The sequence below is a fragment of the Pteropus medius genome, unplaced genomic scaffold (genome assembly GCF_902729225.1).
Source record: "Pteropus medius unplaced genomic scaffold, Ma_sr-lr_union100, whole genome shotgun sequence".
NCBI classification, from domain to species: Eukaryota; Metazoa; Chordata; class Mammalia; order Chiroptera; family Pteropodidae; genus Pteropus; species Pteropus medius.
Window position 1 is genome coordinate 1,254,134 of NW_024356397.1, and position 21,999 is coordinate 1,276,132.

Consider the following 21,999-nt stretch of genomic DNA (forward strand, 5'->3'; position numbering starts at 1 on the left):
TAAGTATGTATCAAGAATTATACTCAACTTACAGTTTGTAGGCCTATTTTTCGGGACTTAAAAGTGAAAGCCAAAATAATTTGTTTTGACAACTCCCTAGCTCACTGTAGAAGCTCCCAAATCTGTGGTCTTCTTAAGTCAAATTCTCCATCCAAACATACCTGCCTATGATACCTATCTTTCAAATAGATCATCTGAAGCCCCAGAATCCAATTTTGGGCTCTGAAGGAAAGGTATGTAGGCATTTGGCTTGCTTCACTGTATTAGGTAGCGAGCAAAACTTAGTTTCCATTTTGTATAAAACTAAATGTGTTACAACTCAAATTTCGGCTTATAAATTTATTTCATAGATTTTAAATTGACTGGCATAAATTAATTGTGGTATCTAGTCAAGGGAGCATGAATAATACTTTCCCATCTCTCTTCCACAACAATGCAAGCTAAAAGCTGGCCAGGAGAGGGAAGACAAATAAGGGCCCAAGAATAGATGGGTCTTTCAACTACACACTAATGTTAAGTCAAAAATGGTATTTTCACCTTGACATAAAATGGAATATTTTATTCTTAAAGAGGGTAGATTCCTGCCAAGCCAAAATGGGATGGATAATCTAGGGTAACGTAAACAGGCCTCAAATTAACTGAAGGTTCAAGAAAGAACTGCTGGGAAGTTTAGATTTACAACCTAAAAAAATGAAGTTCATGTGAGAAGGTGGTGGAATTCTGGCACCAAAAAGCTCAGAAAAAACTGTGTAGAGGTAATAGGAAGGGAAAACCCAATCAGAAATATTATGTTAAGGACTCTTAGAAGAACCACACGGGGGAGCTATAACCTTTAAAAAAATTTAACACTGAGTACCCCTTAACCATCTGGCTTCCTTCCCAGCAACCTTTCTTTAGGGAGAACTCGTTAGGTAAAGAGGCCTTCTAATCAACCATTAAATAAAAACCAAGTCTTCAGGGGGAGACAGTATCAGTGAGATTAACTTCAAATAACAAAAGAGCTTACCTAAGAGAGCTGGACCACACAGTAAGGGAGCAAACTAACAGAAAAAAACCTGTCTGGACGATGAACTGAAGTTTGCTCCTCTAGTCCTTCATGCAGATTTGAGACATGTATCACTAATTCATAGGGCCCAATCTGGGACTGAGGGGCCACAATACCATGAAAATAATATGGTGTAACACTCATGGGCAATTAGTTTTTTTAAACACTATAAACCAAAGGGGTTGTGGGAAAAAGTCATCAAGAAAATCAAATCTCTCTACTGGTTCTCTAATGCCCTGGGAAGACCATTATAGTTTCATTACCCTGGCAATATGCATTCAGGTTGAATGGAAGCCTACCAGAGGTCTTTTGCCATTACACCTACAGCATTTCTACTCTTTCATGAAGAGAGAACTGTGGTCTTGGGATAAGAAAAATAATATGGCTTCAGGGAGATTAAGATTGAGTATAAGTACAAGTTGTTAGTCCTCACTAGTCACCCACATGATCTACAAATTTAAATTCTCCTTGGGCTTCTACTTTTCCAATCTGATAAAATGAGATCAATGTGAAAATTCCTTCTAAATCTTAGTCTATAATTTTCTACTCCTAATAGAAGGATGACTGGATAGAATCCAGTCAAATTTTAGGGGATGTCACAGATTGGTTGTTCAAGATTTAGCCAATATCACCGTAAGAAGAGTTAATGCTAGTTCAGAGGAATACAGACAAGCTGGCAAACTTTGAGAATTTTCCCAACTGCCCCCCATTCTGGGTAAAGAAGTAACTTTTTTGTATGTATGACCTGTAAAAGATCCTCAGAGTAACCACTTGTCAGAGGAAGCAAGTCTGAGATGGGCATCCCATTACCTGCTGTTGGCAAAGTAAGGTATCTGAGAAGTCAGAGAAACTGTTCTTCACTAAGGAAGCTTGCCAATTATGACCCTCAGGATTTAATGTGCCACAGACCCATCTCCCTTTGTGGGGAATGACAAAGGACTACAAAATTTTAACCAGGGATACAAAAAAGCAGTCAGTCTTTATAAGACTCCCTAGTCCAGAAAGCCACATATCACAAGCTCCCACCCATTTACCCTTCACAGCACACGGTCAACTAAGGTTCTTACTGTGGCAACTTTATTACAGCTAGAAACACAAATCTGGCCAAGAAGGCCCACTGATAACTTAACCATTAAATAAATTTTTAAAAAAAGGGTTATCGGAGAAGTTTTTATTCATTAACACAGAGCCTAACACATTGTTATATTGCAAGGCAGAATAAAGCTACAAAAAAGTAACAATGAGAAAGAGCAAGAACTGTGGCTCTAGATAAAGTATTCAACAGGTCAGACTCTGAAACAGGCACTCAGCTGAAATGACCTAAACCTAAACATGGGTTACTATTGCCCCCACCCTCCACCCGTTATCCCTTGAAATAGTAAAAAGGAAATGTCACAAGCTCACAATTGTTTGGTTCTTACCAATGTTAACAAAGGAAAACAAAATGAACCAAGAATTACTTTGATGGGGTGCCTCAAGATATGCAATCAGTAGGGAGAGAATCTCTGTTTCTCGCCTTTCAGTTTGTTAGTTACACATGGCACCGCAGAGGTGGTGGTGGTGGTAGCTGAAGCCCCGGTACCCTTAGCAGCAGACACAACATTTAGAGCCAGGAGAGGGATGGGTTTCATGCCAAGCAGACTGGAGACACAAGGGGCGGTCGGAAGAGGGTTGGGGAGGCTGGAGGGTGCGTCGGAGGTCCCCGCTGTGGCGAGCGAGGGGGTGGTGGTGGAGGAGGAAGAAGAAGAAGAAGGGGTGGAGGGTTGAGAGAGGTTGATGCTGAGGTGATCAGGGATCGTGACGGAGGCTGCCTGGGAGGAGGGTTTAGCGTTTTCTAAACTGTAACAGAGGAAAAAAGGAACAAAAAAAAAAGGGTGGGTGGAAGGGAAGACCACAAAAGGGAAAAAGTACAGGACAAAAACCGCTTCAGTTATCAGTAAGTGCCTCTGGTTGCCAATTAGGAAGACCTAATACCAACTCATGACAAGCTATCTTTTAGTCTGTATCCCACCCTCTAAAAAGTAACTTTGCCAAATTCTATTCCACAGTGCTATTTAAAACTGCTACAGTAAAGAAAAAGCTTACAGACTGAGAAATCACACAGCACACATTACCATATATCTGACATTGTTCCAACCCAGAGATCAGAAAGGAATGATTTCAACCAGAAAATGAAAACACTCATCAATCTCCAAATAAGGAACAAATGTTTCACCCACAAATCACTTGCAAAGCTTTGGGATATTAACCTAAAGAAATTTCAAATTATTGTTCCTCCTGAATATGAAAGTTTGCTTCCATAACCACAGTAAACTAAGCAATACATTAGGATGGACAGGGAGAAGAGATCAAAGTAGGTCAATGACAAATTTCAAAGAATGTAGCATTTTCAAAGAAAAATGCTGAGAACAGAAGTGTAGATAAGAACTAGAGAAGCTTCATTTCTGGTGAGGTATTGTGGTAAGGAAAAAAGCTCTTTTTGACTGACCATACTTGTAATAGAGACCTTAAAAAACTGGAAGAGAAACTCAAGCACTTCCAAAATGTTCATGTTCAAAAAGTAAAAATACTGCTTCTTCTAAAATAAGCTCCAAATAACTAATGACCTGAAGCTCCCAAATGCCTGCATGTGTCTGAGTCGAAATGCAGGTATTTGCTGAAATCTGTCTAGACAATCCACCCTACTAGATTATGTCTTCAAGAGGAATGAGGCTCCTCTTGACACCATTTTGTTTACTAAGTAAGTCCAGGACAGTTGTTATCCATAAAGGAGAGACTAAAGAACTCAGACTGTCAGAATCAAAGCAGAGATGCTCGGAACCCATTACTGAAAGCAGAGAAATCTATCGCCTTGTATTAGTAAAACCAATTTGTTTTTTGCACTCAAACTGGACTAAGATGAGAAAGTGAAGAGCAAACTGTGCACACAGAATCCTTGCTTTAGTGTTAAATGAAACTTTAAGAAGTTTTGACCCAAATCCATAGCTTGGACAGTTTCATTAAATTAAATGGGATGATCCTACAAAGAGTTGAATAAATCAGGAAACTAAGGTGGCAAAGTTCTGCTTCCTTACAATGCAGCCACTGGCCTAGTACAGAGGTCACACAAGCAGATTACATTTAAACACTATCTGACAATATTCAGGGCACGCCTACCCAAGAAGAAAACAATTTCCAGCTTCCAAGAACATGATTCTTGCCACTAAACAATCAACAGTGACTCCTTTCCCAATCAGAAAGGACAAAAAAGCTTTGTTAACAGCCTCTGTGAAAAGCTTATCATTTCACTCTAAGAATTTAATGTGTTTGGTAGCTGAAGAAGAAAGCAGATGCAAACACAGAAGTCTTTCCTACATCAAGATTAGTAAATCCCTCAAGGCATGAAGACTTAAGGCAAAAAGTTAGAACCACTACTGTGGAACTGACAAATTCTTAACCAAGAGATGAAGACCATGGAATACATCATCAGTGTAAACACGACAACACAGTTACAAGTTTCTTTCCCTTGTACCAGGATTTCAGTTATGACAGAGGTAAGGAATAACTGAACAAGTCTACATAGAAAGGATAGCTAAGCTCCTTGGGAAATGGGTTAACACTGGTTTAAACTGTTAGTAAGCAATGAAAAACTTGACTTAAGCATATGTGCTGAAAAAGCAAAAAACAAATGCCTTAAGAATGCCCACTGGACTGTGAATAGTCCTGCTACAGTTGTATATATAGTAACATTAGCTAGCTTTGGGGAAGAAAAAGAAAACCTAAGGAAGTCATCAAAGGCTGAGATGATGGGGGAAAAAAGAAAACACTAGGCATTTCTGAAATATTCTAATACCTGTGGACTCTCCTTTCCCACAAGCTCTGAACAATGGAACACACTTTTAAGAAAACTGAATGTTTTCAGAATAAATAGTAATGGCTGCCTCCAAGAAACTGCCTTGCTGTCATATTACTTCATGATCCTTATTTCAATTATGGGAGCTTTGAGGCCTAAACCTAATTAATCAGTGAAAGAAATACTGGTCTAGGACATGTACGGTAAGAAACCCACATATGTTTCTAAGTCAGTACGAATGCTCTAGCCAGACACTGTCCTACTACTGAAGACATGCTCCAACCTTTCCATTCCCCAAACCATCCAAGTCAAAGTCAAATTCAAGCATTCTATTCTCCCTAACCCAATCCCATGCAAACTTACTTTTTCTGCTACACTAAGAATAGATAAAAATATGTCTAGTTTTTTTTTTTTTTTGCCATCTCCACCTATCCCCACTCCCATGCCCCAAATAATCCCACATTTAATAATACACTGTAGCTTTCCCCAACACAGACATTACTTGTGTTGGCATCAATAAGATAAAAAAGGTAGAGAAGAGAATCCTTACCTGACATTGATTAGATACTGAGCCAGGCTAATGCTGGCAGCAGATCCAGTGATGGTAACCTGCCTATCAGTAGATCCTTCCACTGGGTTCGCAATTTTGATCTGCGCCCCAGACATCTGACGGATCTCATTGATTTTGGCGCCTTGACGCCCGATTATGCAGCCAATCAACTTAAGGGAGAAAAACAAGGCACATTAAATTAATGTTTTAATGCCTAGGTCCAAGAATTCCATCCCATCCCTCCCTAGAGCTTGGGTTAACAAGACAATGAAAACTACTACTATCTGCATCCTACACACACACCTTATCTACTCCTGATTTAAAAATTTGAGTTATAAATTACTCTCAACTTCTTACTCTACCTAGTCTTCTGACAACAACAGGTCAGAGCCAACTGAGTTGACTCCTAGGAGCACTAGCTCATTCCCTTAGACTACTAAATCCAAAGACAAAATAAAGCAAAACCAAGACGATAATAAACCTAGTTTATCGTAATAAATCTAGGAATAAGGGTAAAAGTATCTGAGGTATTTTTGGCAACAAAAATTTGCCTAAACTCATCCTGCCAAATTACCATTTTACTGATAAACTGAATTCTGGCTAATTACTAATGCTTTTGCTTTGAGAAAAAGTAAAAAACTGGCCTATATTCGCACTGTCCAATACTGTAGACACTAATGAAATGTGGTTATAAACACATTAAGTATGGCTAATGAGACTAAGAAAATGAGTTACTTATTATTCTCAATATAAATAGCCACATGTGGTTAGTGACTACCATGTTGAACAGCACAGACATAACATCCAAGGACCACTGCTTTAAGGATAAAGCTTCAGATCCTACAAGAAACAAAGGCAAATGGGAATTTCTATTTGAGACAAAAAGGTTCTGCCTCAAGATACCTCAATAAATTTTATCAATTTTCTCCATTTTTATTCAGGATTCCACATACTTCAAAACTTTGAATCCAGTATCTAACCTCCCACCCCATTTTCTTTCTCTACGCCTTAAAAATGGCATAACACCACTGAAACTTCTATTCTTTAAAACCAATTCTCTTTTTTTCATCCAACTTCAACTTACAACTATACTCACATCATTTGGAATGGTGAGTTCATGAGAAGTAGTCTGAGCAGATGCATCCAAACCTGCTAAAAGACAGAAGAGAGCAAGAAAGTTCAATGCACAGCATAGAAACCACTGATTTGCACATTAACCTAACAGAAGGAAACAAACTGGAAACCCAGCATTGGCTGTTGGGATTCATCACTAACTTGGAAGCCTCCAAGGAGGAAAGAGGGGTAGAGGGGTGTAGAAATAATGCTGGAAAGGTTCCTCTGTATACTCAGAAGAGCTGATTTCATGCCATTTCCTGCAAAGCCCAGCCTATTAAGGTATAAGGGGATGGAAGCAAGGGAGAAGGGAGTGTGGCATCTTTAAAAAGGACTAAAATCTAACCAAGTCCTTCTGTACTTCTCCCCTTTTCTGCTTAGATTTCCCGCTGTTGTGTTCCAATTTTAGCTCACCTGATGCTCACTAGCACCAGTGCCAACATCATGCCTGTTATTGGGTACCATGGACTTTTGGCACGCATGCAGAGTTGCTTTAAATATACCTGTATCAGATTAACAGGCCCCCGCCCCCCATCTATCCTAACCTACACTTGAAGGTCAGAGAGAATGAAATGGCAGTCAGGTGAGGGAAGTTCACTTCTCCAGATTTATTCCCTATCTTTTACTCAATTGCTCATTAATTTGTTCTGGTTTTTGTTTTTCAAAGAAAAAGAAAAAAAAAAAATCCGATCAGCAAACACCCATACCCATCTATAATGACACCTAGACTGGACCAGGCCAGCTGGCTAACTCTTAAGGCTAGTCCTGCTCTCAGCTGTGGCTGCTAAACTCAACACTTTTAAAGGGGGTTAGCCAGATCCACCAAGGGACCCTCAGGGGCACCAGGCCCACCCTTTTGCTCTCTCAGCTTCTTTCTGCCATGTGCATGTTGCTGGTATGTCATGGGCAGTGAAACAAGACTCCCACCAGTTTATTAATATAACAGTAGAATACTACAGATTTTTTTTTTTAATCATTACCCCAATAGCCTTTCACCTCTGGAGAGCTGGATTCAATGCCTGTTAAGATACAAGTGAAAATGAGTTTGGTGGTCTCATCCTAACCCTATCGGACAAGTTATTCCTTATACAGAAAAAGAAAAGCCCAAAAACAAAACAAAACAAAAACTAAAACAAAAAACACTACACAATTTGGCACAAATGGATTGTCTCTACCCAGGTCTGTGAATAAGCTGGTGGAGAGAAAGGGGGTGCCAATCAGATCAAAGGGGCAGCAGTGAGGATGAGTTAGAAGAAATATCAGCCTACCCTTTGCCTGACAAGCATCCCCAGACCTCACCCCAAACCTTCCAGGGCCTTTTTCTTTTAGAATAACTCGCCCCAAATGAAAACCAAGTTAAACACATTACCTCCTTCGATTTAGCCACAGAAGATAGGCAAGTTTAAACCAGATTAAACAGATGTCAAACTGAGACCTTGGGGCTGGCCTCTGTCTTGCACTACACCTTACAGAAATAAACACTGAGGTATCCATACCACTGAATCCGGTGTTGCCATGCGTCATGGGAAAATGAGACTGTTGCATTGCCAACTGGTGCAGCTTGGTCAACTGCAGGGAGGAAACAGGAGAGGTTGGCATTAGAAGAGTAACAGAGCCAGGGCTCAAGCACATTCAAATTTGAAAATGCAGAGCTCCTGATTCCCAAAATTGACTCTTACTACTTAAACTATAACATAAAGTAAGGTTGAGGCTTTTATCACAATCCTGGGGATGGGCAGAATACGAAGGGTTAGAACAGGAATCACTGTAAGAGAACGAATGCATTTTGGGTGTGTGAAAAGCAGCAGCACCCGCCCAAGAACCATCCCCTGTGGGCTATTTAATGAAGGTGTTTACAGCCATTCCAACAGTTGCCCCGGGGAAAAGCAGACAGGATAGGTAAACAAACTGTGCAGTGGTGCTAGGGAAAACACACCATGCAGGATTCTGTCAGTATTGGGAGGAGGGAAGGAGATGAAGGGGCAGGGAGACTGCAAGGAGGAGAGAGATAAAGATGAAACCAAACTGGGTTTAGCCCCTCCCCCACCACTAGCTTCTATAGCTATTTTCCTTCATCTATACAAACTGTCTTGGCTGTTATAAAACAATCCCTCCTGGGGCCTACCACTAACCAAGAGTCAAACTCAACTTCCCAAGTCTAATGCTCAGCACCTGAAAGGGTTAGTAAGGATAAAGGAAAAGTATAGAAAGAAATGCCCTTAAACAAAGACTGAACACACTTTTTAAATGAGTTTTTAGTGGCAACGAAGGTTTTAAGTTGAACTTCCAAACAGTCAAGCTTCCTATCCCTTCCTGTGTAAATAAGCCCCTTTCCCACCCCTCTAGATGTTTTTTAAATAGTCACTTCAAATTGAGAAACACCCAAGGGCAAACCCACCTCCCAATCCCCTCCCCCACAGAAAAGACTCCATGCAGAGATGCACAGTCCACTGTTAATTTAAACTGTGCAACATAACAAATGACAGAATACCATGGAACATTACTCTAAAACAGAGTAATCTGGAACAAGGGTGGGGGGAAGCAGAACCTAATAATCTGCTAGGTTATAATTTCCAGGGATTAAATGTCAAAAGGCAAAGATGCTACTATGCCCTGATTAAAGATTATTTATAGGCCAAAATACAGGATTCACCTTGTAATGAAACAATTTAACACTGCAAATGTTCAAGACCCAACTCACTTCTGCCTACATGGAAGAAAGGAGTGAGACAATTTTGGGTGGGAGAGGGAGCTTTTCAAAACAAGAAGTGAAAACAAAACTTACATCTGGCTGTGGAATGGCATACTGTCCTTGAATGGTATAGGCCTACAAAAGGAGGAAAACAGTTCCTATTAAAAACCAATCACGGACAGCCACCCAGTGGCGAGAAAAAGACAGATTTCATCTAGCCAGGAAGCCAGAGTTGAACTGGAGAATGGGGAGGCCAGTGATTGAGGCAATAAACGGTATCTCACAAATACAGTCAGACCTGAGTTGGCCTTCTTTGAACCCTAAATATGACTTATTCTGGGAAGCCTACAAAGGGAACCATGTTCCCTGCAATCAAAGGCAAAACACACATCAGTTTCTTACTGAAAATGTGGGGAAGAGGATTAAGCAATGCCTCGATTGACCAAGCCCCCTCCCTTCTTTCTACTTACAAGATAGCCCAGAAGAAAATGGTCTCTTCCCTTAACAACCCCAACCCTTCAATTAATTATGGTGATGCGAATGATTTGTATTTGCACAAACCTACGTGGCATGTTTTCAAACACTTCCCTTTCTCTATCTTATTTTTAATTTTCTCTACATCTGCCTTAAGACTTTAAATGCACTAGAAGCTAAGTCCCTAATACTAGGGAGCTGACCATAGGAATGCAAAAAATAAAAATAAAAAATAAATTAAAAAAAAAATCACTGTTCTAAGTCCTGCCTTTTCCCACCTCCCCTCCGTAAAAGGCACTTGCAGCTCCCACTACGCCCTCCTCCCCCCACACCATAACCTCCCAAAAAGGGAGCTGGGTCTTCAGGGCAATAGGGTGGGGGACAAGGAGAAGCAGGAAGGGCAAGTAAGGAGTGGCTGGTTATAAGGATGTGAGGCCTCTCACATCAGTGGCCAGTACCCCCAAAAGTGCACCCAGGTCGGGGTGGGAAGGTGAAAATGGGAGAGGAATGGGAGATGGGAAGAGGGGTTGAACAAAAAGAAAAAAAAAAGAGAGTTGGTGTTACCATCTGGTGGGCTACGCGGCCTGTATGAAATGAGGTGTGTGGGGGGGGTCAGTCCAGGTCCCCGTGGACAGGTGGTGTCCACAGCATAAAAATCACCAGCGCCACTGGCCCCCCGCGTGTTGGCAGTCTCGGCTGAGGCGGAAGGATTGAGTGAGCCTTGGAGACTGAACATCCCCTCTCACCTCTAGAGGTGGTCCCTCCAGGTCAGGGTTGAGGCACATGGACGGGGTGGTGTGGGGAAAGCTCGCACTGTCGCTGCCTGTGCTGTACCTGTCCTGTGGATAAATAGAGGATTTCAGTCTCCAGGGCTGTCAATCCGGCACCTTGTCACCAGCATGAAATTCACACAAAAAAAGTTGTTTAATTTTTTATTTTCCTTTAAAAAGTAGCTCACGACACAATTTGAAACGAGCTGCAATCAGTCAATTAAAAAAAAAAGTTACCTAGTTGCAGATTTCATACTGCACAATTGGGCTATTTTCAGTAAGAATAAAGGGGTAGGGCAACAGAGCTTATGCCAGCTCCTGGTAAGTGTGGGATTAAGTTGAACCCCTATAGAGCCCAGTTTGTCAAAGAAACAAAAGACAGGTCCATCTGTGGACATTGCATGACTAGTCCATTTAAAAAGGCCCGTGAGAATAATTCTTGACAGGACCATTCATGGAAGAAAAGCTGTAAGCTTTTAGAGGGTGGTCAACTGAATAAAGGAGAGGGAGGGGAAGGGAAGCAAAGAGGTAAGAAGGGGGAGGTGGGTAGTGGAGGGAAGGAAAGGGAAATGAAGGAAGAATTGTAAATAGAAAGGATTGCTGCTGCACAGCATGGGGACTCTTTAAAATCCCAAAAGGGAGTGGAAAAATTCAGAAGAGGAGGAACCTGGAGTTAATGGGGAGAAGGGAAGACTCCTAAAGCTAAACTTTGCTACACTGACTCTGGACCTTTGCTTATCCTGCCTCTATCCAGACTGACTAAAACCCCTTTGACCAAACCAGTTTGTACATGGCTAGTGTTAAAAGGTACTAAGCTGTACCAAGGTAACACTGTGACATGATTAACTTCTTGTGAAAACTCCCAGAACTACACACCAAACTAAGTCCCCCAAAACTTGTTCAGTTTTATGCCAACTCAAGAGACTGTGAATGAGTCTTCAGTGTATGCTTTCCCAGTTCAAATATAAGATGGGACTAAATAATTGTGCTTGTTAACAGGCCAGCCCCACTTGGGGAAAAGGAAATTTGGAAAGTGCATTTGCTTAGGCAACTACCAAAATGAAGGTCCTATTTCAACCTGAACCACGGTATTTTAAAAACTGACCTACCTAATCCTCAAATACTAACCAACAAAGCATAAAACTACCATGGTACTAATTAGTGCTCGTCATAGAAATCTGACCTTATAATAAACCATGTGCCAAGAATCAAAAGTTTAGGTGGGTGAAGGAGTAGAGGCCAAGAGGGTGCTTTGGTGTTCTTACTCTAACACCAAAGGTCATAGCACCACAGCCCAACATGCTCTCCCCCTTCTATTCTTACACACGAAACCCTTACCCCAGCTGATTTGTTATGCCATATGGGTTCAAATCAGTGCTTATGAGGTTAAGAGCCTGGGGAACAACACACTGGAGTTTGGGAGTGAAGGGGTAGGAGTAGGGGAGGTGAGGTGGGGGGAAGGGGAAGTTTGTAGGACACTCAAGTTCTAGACCCCAGATCATGAGACCACCATCCAGAAATCTTCAGAGGTCCAACTCTTTGCTACCTTTATTCAGACCTCTAAAGACTACCCCAACACATAAAAAAGCATGGATGGGGTGGGGGTAGGGAGAATAGTGACACCAAAGCAATTAACCCTTTTCTTCTAACCCAACCCACTTTACATTACCAAGTAAATTACATCTTCGAGTGCCTACAAAACTCCCATTGCCTGCTAAAATTAAATAAGGGCTTGGCATTCATAGCTTTCTCCAGTACAAAAATAAAAAATAAAACTAAAAGCAGGTCAAACTATGGCCAGAGTACAGGTTTCAGCAAGCATGCAGAGTGGCCTGATGTGCTGCTGGCAAAGTTGACATTTCAAATATAATCCTTGTTCATTTCTAGCCCAGCAATAAGAATTTTCTTACCTGACCACCTGCAAAGATGACCGGAGAACTGGACGGCTTGGGCCGGTACGGGATGGTCACGCCCTTCGGGGGGGACTGGGAGAGAGTCAGAGGGGAAAAAAACAAAAAGAGATAAGGTTTCAAAACTGCTTCAGCTGTGTGGCTTAAGCTCACACAGGTCAGTTAAGTTAAAAACTGTATTATTTCCATCCCCTCACCTACCAACACTGTCTCTGGCTAGATCTAACCTGAAATCATCTGCAGTTATTTGCCTTTAAACCAATAAGATAGTCCGTGGACGACACAGCTCACACTATTTTTCAACAAGGTAAATTTCCCCTGTAACAATTCAGGCATTATTCCCATGTTTTCAAATAAATCTAACAAACAAAAAACGTATGTGTGTACATATGTACATTTTAGCTGGTAATTTTTAGGATCTCACATTTTGCCTGAATGTGATATTAAACTTAAATAGGAAATAAAGTACCCAAATGGTGCATCTAAGATAATACAGACACTGTCTATAAATAGTTCAAAGGCTCGATCAATATTTCACTAAACTCTACTTGGAAATTCTACTTTCCTTTGTCACCAATATAGGACCAACTCTGTATGACAATTCTAAAACTGTTTATTTCCCTTAATTTTGCTATCATTTCAATTAAATAGCACATACCAGCCCCTCAGAAGTTGTTCATAACCACCACTATGGATACGTTTTTTTCTACATAACTACCATTTAAAATATAATCCTGTCTCAAAATAGACATTTAAATATGTCAAAGTTGAATATAGCCAAAATAATGTAATCCAAAGGCAACTTAGCGTCTCAGGAACCCAGATACCTTTGTCCAGTCTAAACAGTGAATCTTCCCCTACCAATCCCACCAGAACTGCTATAACCCAAAAGATCACTGCTGCTTAGCAGTATCTATTTTTGGTCAGACCATAAAAAAAGTCAAAGCTGGGAGTAGGAAAATATGAACTCAGGGAACCTCTTCCCTACCCTCATTGGAGGCTTCTAATAGCTCTACCTAATTCTAGTCTTACTAAATATAGATCTGTCTCCCCTAGACTCACCCTCCCCCATTCTCAGCATGAGCCTGAGGGCTTACCTCCAACATGACCACACAGATCTGTTTCACACACTCAATGATGGATTGCGGAATGCCAGCAATAGTGATGGCCCGCTCGGTTGAGTTGGGGAGCATATCCCCTGCCACCTGGACCTGAGCCCCTGTACTCTTTGGGGTAAAAAGAAATGCAAAAATCAGAGAAAAGCAGCTCATACTTACTCTTCCAATTCTTCCCAGTAACAACTTTAGAGTCTAAAGCTCAGTAGACAAGTACTTATTCCACCTCCTATCTAATTCTTTTTATCCTCTATTCCTACTCTTATCTTCCCTTATATCTAGAATAATCGTCCCTTATTCCAGATAGAACTATTTAATCAGTTATAAATTAGTCTCTAAAAATCAAGAATAAGCCTGAATAACAGCCTAAATTTAACCTGTTCTTAAGAAAAAGGTCCTTCTAGATAGTTTCCCTCAGCTAATGTGAGCTCTGTGGGCCATCGAACAAAATCCCCACAAGTATCACCCACCTTTCATTCTCTTATTGAGCAAATATTTTTATTAAGCCCATTCTATGTACCAGGCACCATTCCAGGTACTTGGAATACATTAATGAACAAAACCAAAATCCTTGTCTCTTGTGGCATGTACAACAGGCTCCCAAAAACTCCAACTCATTTTCTTTCAGGAACCATTCAAATTTCATTCCAACATCCAATTCTAACTCCCAAATAGTTAAAAGCTTCCATAATTCAATGTAACATTCACAATTTAAAAGAGAACAGGATCATATCTACATCCCAATATACCTTCCTATTTTCTCCTATTTAGGAATTTGCCCAAAGAAAATATTTGCTACTGTTATATAACACTGTAATCTCTTTAGACATGAAAAAATTATGTAGCCTCATGGAAAAGTTGTCAAATTAATAAAAAATGGAAACAAGTCGTATGCAATAGCTGGAAATTCTGGTTAACTTTTTCAAGCCGATTTATGGCTTATACATAAATTATAAAAAAAGATGGTCTATCAATTGTACAATACTTTTCATCTCAATACAATCAAACTACAATCTTTGAGAACTGTTACTTTAATAAAAATCTTCACTTCAACAAATACTAACTCCTCCTAGCCATAATAAGAGCTAATAGAAGCCACATTTAGAATAATTAACATTTCAAAAAGCAGCACAAAAGTTACCAACCTCTCGTATTTCCTTGATCTTGCAACCACCTTTTCCAATGAGAGAGCCACACTGACTAGCAGGGACCACCAGCCTCAGGGTGACTGGAGGTTTACTGGCAGCTGTGCTATTGGTCATGGAGCTGCTGATGTCCTACAAAAATAAATTAGTCAGAATACCATAATATACAAGTTTTAAACAGATCCCTGGGAACCTGTAACTGTCACAAAAGAACCACTTACCCTTAATAAGGGACACACAATTTCATGATCCATTACCCTTAATAAGAAACACATTATATCATAATCCACCATCAACAAATGCTCCAAAATGTACCCCCCAACTATTTCTGAAGATAAAAACGCCTACAATCTTCCTCAAAATTAGCCTTGCATGTATTTTCTTGACGCTGGGTGGGGGGAATGTTGGGTTTTTTTGGCAGAGGGAACAATGGTTTGGGAAATTAGCGTTGACTGGGCAAAGGAAAACACAAGTCAAAATTAAATATTAAGATGAAACGATGCAACCCCAAAGTCAAATAACTAATTCTGTCCTCTTAGAAACCTATAAAGATTAAGTAGTTTTAATTTCTTGGTAGTATTACCATTGTACAAATGATGAAATTGAGGCTGAGTACTTGCCCCAATTACATTTAAAAAACTGTAGTTTTGAAATTTAAAAAGTCATCATAGTTTTAAACCTAGTTAAATTTAGCTTTCTATAAAGATTAACTAGTTTAAATATCACTTCCCAGATTTATCTCTATACAGCAGCTAGACCTGGGAACTACTTAAACCCTAAAATCTAAGACATGTTTCTTATTTGGTTAAAGTATGAACAACAGCTCTCCTGGGGTTTTTTGTTTATAGCAGAAAAGAAAAGCTTTATTAGAAGGGAAAGTACACCTCCAAATGTGGAAGCAGGCCTGAGCAAGAGAAAGTGTGACTCAAAAGGCTTCTGAATGTTTTTTAAGCCACAAATTCTGAATTAGCAGGGTCTTGCAGGTCAAAATGTAACATTTCTGATCTTGACAAGGATAAGATTTCAGGCACCATTAGGTGTCCAACCACCAACCATGCAGCAGCCAGAAGCTCTCCTCTGCCTATGGTATCAATTGCATGACTAGCAAACAGCAGAAGGGAGAGGAGGGAGAAGGCAAGACCTAGAGAAATGATTGTTCGGCATCTGAAGCTAAGGTGGCTTGAACAAAACAAAAACAAACTCTTCATTCTGCCAAAAAAGCCTGAAAAGTTCACTTAACTACAAATTAAGGACAAAGTTTACCAACACAGTAGTGGCATACCTTTCAAAACTGTTGGTCCAGAAATAAAAGATGCTGGTACTTCACAATTTTTAACACTGAGTCCGATAAAAGTTATTTTTTAACTAAAAATGGTCAAATTTGGGGGATGCTCAAAAGGGGCAAAGAACCTATATACAGATTTATAAAATTCAGTCTGTTCTCGAATTTAAAAAGCCCTTTGAAAATCACTAAGCTATCTACAAGAACTTAAAAATGAAGAATGAGGGAAGAGGGAGGAAAACAACAAACCTCTTCCAGTTTGTCAATGATCATAGCAAAAGCTTTGAAGATGGCATTAGTGGGTCCAGCCAAAGTGATAATTCTCTCAGGACAATTCCCTTCTGAGATGTTGATACGTGCACCACTCTGAATAAGAAACAAAATCAAGAGGTTAAAAAGACAAAAGATCTGAGCTTCTAAGAATACATACAAACCCTCCAAAATAAGACGGGCAAGAAGCTGCCTACATAAATGATTCTGACAAAGGCAATATCATTATCACTTCAAACACTGCTCTATGTTTGTCCTCAGACTACAAAAGTTGCTTTGAGACTTGCTAGAACTACATTTCACAGCATACTATTTGTCACTGGTTACAAATAACCAAGACAGAAAAATACCAGCTTCTTCTATTAAGACCTTCTCCCTTCTAATCTCTCATTAAACAGAATTATTATTTTTGTTTTAAAAATTTTAACTTTCCAAAGTAAGTTTCTAAAATCCCCCCATAACTCACCTCCTCGCGCATCTTCTTAACTGATTCTCCTTTCTGTAAGAAGAAAAGTCAAGCATGAGTTCCAAATGCTATTTCAACCCAGAATGACTAAATAATAATTAAAGTTTAAGTGAAACTGTCTTACCTTTCCAATAATACTGCCAACTTCCTGTGATGGAGAAAACTAGTGTCAAATAAGAGGAAACTCGAAGTGTTCATTACCATGAAAATAAATTTTTAACTGTCCAAAGCCAAGAAAAAACTAAGATTTATTGGGAAAGGAAGTGGGTGAGCTTATTCCTTTCTATGCTCAAAACGTAAATGAAGATATCAAAGACATCTGAAGGAATGATGATGCAGGAGTGACTAAATGCTATCTATGTGCTCAATATAAACTGTTTTTAAAATACCAACTATATCACCCTCCCTTAAAGTTTCACCAAATTGTCTTGGCAGGGGAAATCTACCTATCACAAGTTATAGCAACCTCCATGAGAAAAATCTTACCAGCCAGGTATGAGATATTCTTTGGCTCTAGCCTCTAGTTAAGCCTTTCCTGCTCAGTGGAGCTTCCCAGTAAAGTCTGTCCATTTTCCCCCACTACACTCTCATTTACTCTGCTAGAGAAGAGTGCTAAAGCCAGACATCCCACAGTGCTAATCTGATGAGCTCCAAGATACATGCCCTCTCTTCCTGGCCCCTCCCCTTGAAGTTACTATGACCCAATTTCCCAAGCTGGTGTATACCTTTCCATGCATAAGTAGCCGGATGGTGAGAGTGACGTTTAATCCACCTTCAATCACACCGGTGTCCATGTCGAGCAGTGTTCTGGGGAGCTGGACTATGAGTGGTCAAGTCTTTGGTCACTGGTGGGGGTGAAAGCCAAAAACTGAAATGCAAACATGACCAAAATCAGGGGAGCAGGGGAGGAAAACTACTTCCCTGCTATTTTCACCAATATCAACGTTTTCTGACTCTTTTCCTTAAATGACGCCCTATCAGTTGGCAAGCTTGTATACATCCAGCACAAATGCATTAATGACAACCATTAACAGCTCAGGTTCTTTAAAAGTATGGAAGGCCACAGTCAGCTCTCACTAATGGTCGGGTTTCTGCTGACTCTCAGGATGAGGACGATTCCTTCAGTTGGCAATGGTTCTAAGAGGAACTGCTGAACGTGCACCACTTGTCCTTCAGCAGAATTAAGTAAGCTTCAACAGGATACAGAAACACCTGGAAATCATGAGGACAAACCTCAAACTAACCAACTACAGTGAGGGCAAATGACCTTTTGCTTCCCTGTATGTAGCAGCTCAGGCTATAAGACATAGAGGACACAAGTAAATTTTTTCATCGGTAGCCATTTCTAAGTGAAGAAATTGAGATGTGTCTCACAATAAAATTTTAAATAGTGACAGATGACACCAAATAATTTTTAAAAGATTTAAGTCAAGAACCTCACTGAAGAAGGCATTATGTGAAATGCCCTCCCTGTAGGTTATGGTTCTATATTTCCTTTTGGGAAATAACAACACATTAAGTACAGCCTGAGTCCCTTCTCCTATCCTTTCTCCCAAACCAACTTGATAGTCACTCATATTTGAAAATTTTCCTTGTTTCTGTGTATTAACCTTTGTTACCACTCAGTCTTTAAGTCTCCTAAATTTCCTTCCAAAGAAAACTATCAAAATAAAACTGATATTGCTGAAAATTAATTGTGTAGTTGCTTTAAGCAACTGCAGTAATGAGCCTTTCCTACCAAGGAGGCCCTTTCTCCATCTAGCTCCTGAAACGATTTAACATTTCTGCTTGAGAGCACCGATTATGTGAAGAGAACTTCTGGATATACCTTTGCCTACAATATCTCCTTAGGACCTAACAATGGTAGCTTTAGAGAGGACCTCTCTAAAGTTAAATTTCTCCAGTGACATTTTTAGTACCCATCCCCTCAAAATTCAACAATGATCTCTTACAGCTAGTTTTTCCCTTTCACAAAACTACCTACCATTTTAACTTTGCTCTAACACAAAGCTGTTACCTAAATATTTAAAAACTGCTAAAGTGGCTGCCAAACCATTCTGTATATGGCAAACTGCCCCACAGCTGCCTCGAGAGAGTGATTATTTAAAAGATGAGCTTTGCATCTCCAAAGTACCCCTCCATCTATTTTCAGAATAATTAATTGCTGGCAAAATCCCAGAATTCAACACTTTTCAATCAAAGAAAAACAGTGCTTGGGGGAGGTAGTGAAGACCGGACAGTCAGGTCTGTAATAATGAATTTTAAAATAAGATATGGTAACAATTTGGCAGTTTAATTCCTCATCCCCACTCAAATGTAATAAGCAGTATTTTACAAATTCCACAATAATGCAAGCCTAAAAAAAAGAAAACTGAAAACCTATTTAAAGTCATTTCTAACTCCAAATCATACAAGAAATCCCTGTCATATGTCTCTCCTGCATAGTCAACATAAGTGTACCCAATCCCAGGAATCCAGCTGTTAATCCTGCAGTCCATTACCCCTTCTCCTATAAATAGCTCGATCTGGGTCTATATCGGCAGGCATTTTGTAATTTCAAAATTCGTTACCCCGAAAGAACGTCCTGAATAACTCGGTAACTGGGAGCCCCCCTCCCCTCGGTCATCCTAGCATTTTCCACTTAAAAAATATCCACCCCTCCCCAACAAATCCCTCGAATGGAAAAGAGAAAAAAAATAAACGGTTCGGTCGGGGGGGGGCGCTGCGATCCAGGGGGAGGGGCCGGACTAGCAGCGCCTCCTCGAGTGGCTGCGCCAGCGCCTGACCCCCGCGGGGAGCCGCGCTCACCCGCCCGGCCAACAAGCCGGCCATCGCCTCCCCCAACCCCCATCAACCAACAAATCCACCGCCGCCCCCCCCTCGCCCACCGCGCGCGCGCCTTCCTTAACTCCTGCGCAGCCGCCACCGGGAAAAGGCGGGGGGAGGGGGACGGCCTTGCGCGAGGCCTACTAGGCCGCGCCGGAGCCAGGGCCTCGCGTGAATGGCCGGCCAGGCAAAGCGAAGAGGTATGCGCTCACGCGAGACTACGCGAGGCCGGGGCTCGTGACGAGGACCGGAGCCCGCTAAGAAAGATGGCAAGAGTGGAAATAGAGCTATAACCGCGGGCGGAGGGAGAATTTTGAAGCTTACCTGCAGGCGCGAGGCGACTGAGGGGAAAAGGGGAGCGGGCGGGAAGGGAAGGGCGGCGCTGGGGGCGGAACAATAGGGGGCGTAAGGGAAGGCGAGGGGGTTTCCGTGGGCGGGGCGGCGGAGGAGGAAGGGGGGGGTGGAGGAGGAGGAGGAGGAAGGGGGAAAGAGACCCCGGGGCGGGTGGAGGGCGGCGGAGGGCGGGCGGGCGGGCGGGCGGGAGAGGGCGCAGGCTGCGGCTGCTCCGGCTGCTGCCTCTGCTGGTCTGGGAGGGGAACGGGGCGGAGCGGCCCGCTTTCAACCCCGCGCACCCTCCGACCCCGGAAGCGCTAAACGCCCCGGGGGCCGGCGAGGCGACTGCGTCGTCCAAACCTTCCCCACGGTATGCGGGCGGCCTCCCAATAGCCTAGAGCGGCTCCATGGACAGCGTCGGCACCAGCGAGACAATAGCTGGTAGTAGATAGCGAAGTCTATGATAGAGCGGCAGCACTGAGGCAGGGAGGAAACTAGTGGCTCCTAGTGGCCGGTTGCAAAGCCCAGGCGTAAGTGCGGAGAAGGTTGGCGATCGCCGTGGATAAAGGAGTCGAGAGGGAAAAAGGGTTGGATGAGGACAGAATGAGGAGGGACGGGGGAAAAAAACAGTAAGTCTGTAGTGATAGTCAAAAAAGAAAGAGAAAAAAACTAATTTGCCACAATGAAGGTAACTTTTACACCAGTTCCTTAATCTGAAAATTCGTAATTAAAGGAAAGAATTTACCCTCTTTTTAGGAAGGATTGCGGTTTATTCGTAATTGATAAGGGAAAACTTTTTTAAGAGTTCCACCTGATAAATGTAGAAGAAATGAAAGGGTTAGAAAATCACCATTCATTCTGCAACCCAGAATGAAATAATGGATTCAGGCAAGTATCATAAATCATCAAAACTTTAAGCAAAAGGTTGTTAGGGAACAGGATATTATCATAGTGCCAATCAGCACCACAGATTATTTGCAAATTGCACAGAAAAAAAACCAAAATGGAGAGAGGTGATAGTCAACATCTTACCCAGGTGATCAAACAGCATCACTAATAGTAGGACAACTTTGACGTGTGTTTCTTAATGAGACGCAATAAGAAGTATGTAGCATCATCTATTAATTATTGTCAAAGTGTTTAATCTTAATCTAATCAAACCTTTAGACCGAACTTTCAACTTACAGGAAATTTATAAGGGATAAAGGAACAAGTTAAACATATCACACTACAAGGAGATAATGAGCAAATCCAGAATGAGGGACATTCTATAAGATAATTAGCCTGGTCTCTTCAAAAAGGCAATATATTAGAAAAGAAGGAGGAATTAGAGGAGGAGAAGGAAAATTTTTAAAGACAATAATATCAAATATAATGTGTAGATCTTGTTTGGATCCTGGGGTTTTTTTTAATTGCATAGAAGATATTTTGGGACGATTGAGGAAATTCAAACGAGAATGGAATATTTGCTAATATTAGGAAGTATTGTTAATTTTCTAAATGGTAACAATGGAATTGTGGTTATGTAGAAGAAATACTATTAAGAAGTGCCTGATGAAATATTTAAGGATAAAGGGTTATGATATCTGCAACATTATCAAATGGTTCATATAGTTATATCAATAAAGCAAATATGGTAAAATTTTAGCAATTATTGAATGTAGGTGGTAGATTTATGGGTGATCATTTTACTGTTCTTTAAACATTTAAAAAATAACTTTCATAATAAAAATTGTAAAAAATATGATGTGGAATGGAACCAGATTGGCAAAATATTGATAATTACTGAAGCTAAGTGCTGGCAATATAAGAGTTAATTAAACTGCTTTCTCTATGCTTGTGTCTATCTATAAATTTCCACATTCAAACAAACAAACGAACAAACCCACAAAATAAAGAGAAAGAAATTGAAAGACAGCACATACAGGGTTATTATTGAACCTTGTTCAAATCCTTCGGGCCTTAATATTAGTCAGGTTTTGTTGGGCAACCCAATTTAGTGGAGTCATATTTACACTTTAGGAAGAGGGATAGCTTCCTAAAGTGTAAATAAGACTTGGGGATGCCAATGTCCCCACCCCTACCCCCACCCCAAATGAGGGAGCGAACATTAGGAACAATGTGAAATACAAATAAAAAGAAGTCTGTCGTTTGACAAAGGCAAGGGGCTGATCAA

At 40.9% G+C, this 21,999-nt stretch overlaps 1 protein-coding gene across 33 annotated transcripts in view; it reads right to left on the reverse strand.

Moving 5' to 3' along the window:
* PCBP2 (poly(rC) binding protein 2) overlaps positions 1-20,076 on the reverse strand; it is a 21,068-nt gene extending 992 nt beyond the window's left edge. The window contains exons 1-15 of one of the 33 annotated variants that reach the window (XM_039862300.1): positions 19,815-19,878; positions 17,390-17,532; positions 16,789-16,812; positions 16,665-16,697; positions 16,178-16,294; positions 14,647-14,778; positions 13,484-13,612; positions 12,387-12,473; positions 10,453-10,545; positions 9,326-9,367; positions 8,037-8,109; positions 7,521-7,559; positions 6,524-6,576; positions 5,428-5,597; positions 2,101-2,884 (exon numbers count right to left, since the gene is read on the reverse strand). In XM_039862300.1, coding sequence (XP_039718234.1) covers positions 2,533-2,884; positions 5,428-5,597; positions 6,524-6,576; positions 7,521-7,559; positions 8,037-8,109; positions 9,326-9,367; positions 10,453-10,545; positions 12,387-12,473; positions 13,484-13,612; positions 14,647-14,778; positions 16,178-16,294; positions 16,665-16,697; positions 16,789-16,812; positions 17,390-17,458 — 1,413 coding nt within the window. In that variant the 5' untranslated portion in view covers positions 17,459-17,532; positions 19,815-19,878 and the 3' untranslated portion in view covers positions 2,101-2,532. Of the gene's footprint in view, positions 1-2,100; positions 2,885-5,427; positions 5,598-6,523; positions 6,580-7,520; positions 7,560-8,036; positions 8,110-9,325; positions 9,368-10,452; positions 10,546-12,386; positions 12,474-13,483; positions 13,613-14,646; positions 14,779-16,177; positions 16,295-16,664; positions 16,698-16,788; positions 16,813-17,389; positions 17,533-19,814 lie in introns of those variants that run through there. The other 32 variants (XM_039862299.1, XM_039862302.1, XM_039862328.1 and 29 more) reach the window with 32 other exon arrangements.
* Between the last annotated feature and the right edge of the window lie 1,923 nt (positions 20,077-21,999).